Source organism: Phoca vitulina, unplaced genomic scaffold (genome assembly GCF_004348235.1).
Source record: "Phoca vitulina isolate PV1807 unplaced genomic scaffold, GSC_HSeal_1.0 scaffold14, whole genome shotgun sequence".
In the NCBI taxonomy this organism is placed as follows: domain Eukaryota; kingdom Metazoa; phylum Chordata; class Mammalia; order Carnivora; family Phocidae; genus Phoca; species Phoca vitulina.
Window position 1 is genome coordinate 10,634,435 of NW_022589717.1, and position 3,563 is coordinate 10,637,997.

A 3,563-nucleotide genomic window follows, 5' to 3' on the forward strand; every position below is an offset into this window, starting at 1 on the left:
GACAGCTGCTAGACAAGTAACATTTTGAATGAGATATGTTTTTTTACATTCCCTTCTCTTCATAAAGTACTGAAATAAAAACCACATGTGCCTGATCAAGGGCAACAGATCACTGAGTCTTGAACTGATATTTGTTTCATGTAATCTCTATTTATAGCCTTTCACCCCTTCGTTTTTATCTCTTTCTACATTTTGTCTTTTTTCCATCCTCAACACATTTGTGGACATCCAACCATCAATCCACTATTAGAGATCTATTTTTTTTTCTGATTTTGGGGTCATTAAGTTTCTTGGGTTGAACGTAGGGTAACTTTATTTGAGGCTTGTAATTTTCATTTCAGACTTGTATATTTATTCCAAACTCTAGGTGTAACTGATATGTGTGAATCTTCTAACATCGCTAGGCATAACACTTCCTTCCTTGGTCCTGGCCATCTTTAGTTTTTAAAAAAGGTTGCTGGTACTTTCAGTTGCTTTTTGCTAGGTTATTCATGCTACTTCTAATACTTATCGGTTTATGATTCCCTTTTGTGGCATTTTTTCCGACTGGTTCCTAATGAATTTATAAAAGAATTGAGCTCCGTATCACTGACATTTTTCTACACTCTATACATTTTTTACAGTCATACATTAAAACAGCTTCCAGAAGACCCCACAAAAAACTGAAATTCATCATATGTCAATCATGTTTTATGGCAGAGACACAATTTAAACATTGTGTGGGTCGTATAATAAAACATTCTTAATTTAAATAAAAATTGTTAATAATTGCAGTGATAGACGATCTTCCAAAGGTCCTGTGAGTTCTTACTATTATGTTGAGAATAGAATGCAAAGTCTTACGTGTCCCTTTCTTTGCTCCTCTCACCATTTCTTTAGTGAAAGGTATACAAGGGAATAAAAATATTAATCTCTATTTTTGGAGGATTACCCAAAATTGGAAAAAAAAAAGGCACACATTGCCTTTTATTTTTTTTTATTTTATTATGTTATGTTAGTCATCATACAATACATCATTAGTTTTTGTTGTGGTGATCCACGATCCATTGTTTTCGTATAACACCCAGTGCTCCATGCAGTACGTGCCCTCCTTAATACCCATCACCAGGCTAACCAATCCCCCCTCCCACCTCCCCTCTAAAACCCTGTTTGTTTCTCAGAGTCCATAGTCTCTCATGGTTCATCTCTCCCTCCAATTCCCCCCTCCCCTCATTTTTCCCTTCCTTCTCCTAGTGTCCTCCATGCTATTGCTTATGTTCCACAAATAAGTGAAACCATATGATAATTGACTTTCTCTGCTCGACTTATTTCACTTAGCCTAATCTCCTCCAGTCCCATCCATGTTGATGTAAAAGTTGGGTATTCATCCTTTCTGATGGCTGAGTAAAGAAGATGTGGTCTATATATACAATGGAATATCACACATTGCCTTTTAAATCAAGCTCTTTATTTTAAGATAATTATAAATTCACATGCCATTGTAAAAGATGATACAGAAAAATTCCGTGTACCCTTTACTCAATTTCCCCTAAGGTGACATTTACAAAACTATAGGACAGTATCACAGGGAGGGTATTGACATTGATACAGTCAAGATACAGACCATTTCTATCAGCAGCTGGATTCCTCATGTTGCCCATTTATACCCATACCTCTTCCTTCTTACCTACCTTCTCTTTAACTTCTAGCAACCATTGACCATTTCTATAACTTGTCATTTTAAGAATATTATATAAATGGAATCATACTGTATGTAACTTTTTAGGATTTATTTTTTTCTTAAACATTTTATTTATTTATTTGAGACAGTGATAGAGAGAGCACAAGCAAGGGGAGGGGCAGAGAGAGAGATAGAAGCAGACTCACTGTTGAGCAGGGAGCCCCACATGGGTCTCAATCCCAGGACTCCGAGATCATGACCTGAGCGGAGGGCAGATGCTTACCTGACTGAGCCACCCAGGCACCCCCGGATTTATTTTTTACTCAGCATAGTTCTCCAGAGATTCATACAGGTTTTTGTGTCTCTTATTTTTTTTTAATTTTATTTATTTATTTGAGAAAGAGATATTGAGAGAGAGAGCCCAAGAGGAGGGAGGGTTAGAGGGAGAAGCAGACTCCCCTCTGAGCAGGGAACCTGTGAGGCAGGACTCAATCATGGGACTCCAGGATTATGAGCTGAGCTGAAGGCACTCGCTTAACCAACTGAGCCACCCAGGTGCCCTCGTTTTTGTGTCTCTTAAAAGCACTTTTGGCCTTCCGGGGGGTGACATTCAGCGGCCGTCCGGGGCGGCAGACCTTGCAGCTTGGAACCATGGCCCAGTTTGTCCGTAACCTCGCGGAGAAGGCCCCGGCGCTGGTGAACGCTGCTGTGACTTACTCAAAGCCTCGACTGGCCACATTTTGGCACTATGCCAGGGTTGAGCTGGTTCCTCCAACCCCTGCTGAGATCCCTACAGCTATTCAGAGCTTGAAAAAAATAGTCAAGAGTGCTCAAACTGGTAGCTTCAAACAGCTCACAGTTAAGGAAGCTCTGCTGAATGGTTTGGTGGCCACCGAGGTGTGGATGTGGTTTTATGTTGGCGAGATCATAGGCAAGCGTGGCCTCATTGGCTATAATGTTTGAAGACCAATCTTTAACATCTGTTTATATGTGGCTTATTATTTGAGTGTTCTTGGACCATGTGTGATCAGACTGGTATTTGAATAAAAGAAGATAATGTATCAAAAAAAAAAAAAAAAAAAAAGCACTTTTGTATTTATTGCTGGATGGTATTCCATGATTTGGTTATACCAGAGAAGCCTATTCACATGTTAAAGAATGTCTGAGTTGTGTCCAGGTTTTGTTATTATGAATAAAGTATAAGCATTCATAAAAAAGAAAAAAGAAAAAGAATGCAAAGCTTTGGCTAATCTTTATAGGGCCATTTCTCAGGAAAAGTGCTTGCCATATGCAATCTTGATGTAATGCCTCCCTTCCAGACAGAGAATAGGTTTACAATAAATATAGTAGATGACCTCAGCTCCCAGTGCTTCTTTCCTATAATGTAACCCTCTGGGTGCGCAGTCATTTATCTCAGCCCACCTGTGCTGTCCCTTGGGGATTGGAAACGGCACCAACAAGAAACTCTTGCTACAACTTTTGCTGTGAACAGTGAAGTCACTTGTCTCTGATCCAGGTGTGTTGTGTCTTATGACAGCATCCCTGAAAATTAACCAACTGGATTTTTAGCTTATAATTATGGCAAAATCCTTGCTCTTTCAGTGTTCTGTATAAAGGATATTTGTTAAAAAATAATTGCGAGCTTGGGGCACCTGGGTGGCTCAGTCATTAAGCATTCTGCCTTCAGCTCGGGTCGTGAACCCAGGGTCTTGGGATTGAGCCCCGCTTCAGGCTCCCTGCTCAGCAGGAAGCCTGCTTCTCCCTCTCCCACTCCCCCTGCTTGTTTTCCCTCTCTCGCTGTGTCTCTCTCTGTCAAATAAATAAATAAAATCTTAAAAAAAAAAGAGAGAGAGCTAGATGTTGGCAGTTTGGGTAAATGTTCATAGCTAATTCAGTTTTATTT

General features: G+C 39.8%; 1 protein-coding gene across 1 annotated transcript; it reads left to right on the top strand.

The window, feature by feature from the left end:
- Nucleotides 1–2,258: 2,258 nt before the first annotated feature.
- Nucleotides 2,259–2,744, top strand: LOC116637387 (ATP synthase subunit g, mitochondrial). The gene has a single exon (XM_032412737.1). It carries the CDS (start codon nt 2,312–2,314, stop codon nt 2,621–2,623), a length of 312 nt encoding a protein of 103 aa, XP_032268628.1. The 5' UTR covers nt 2,259–2,311; the 3' UTR covers nt 2,624–2,744.
- Nucleotides 2,745–3,563: the final 819 nt, after the last annotated feature.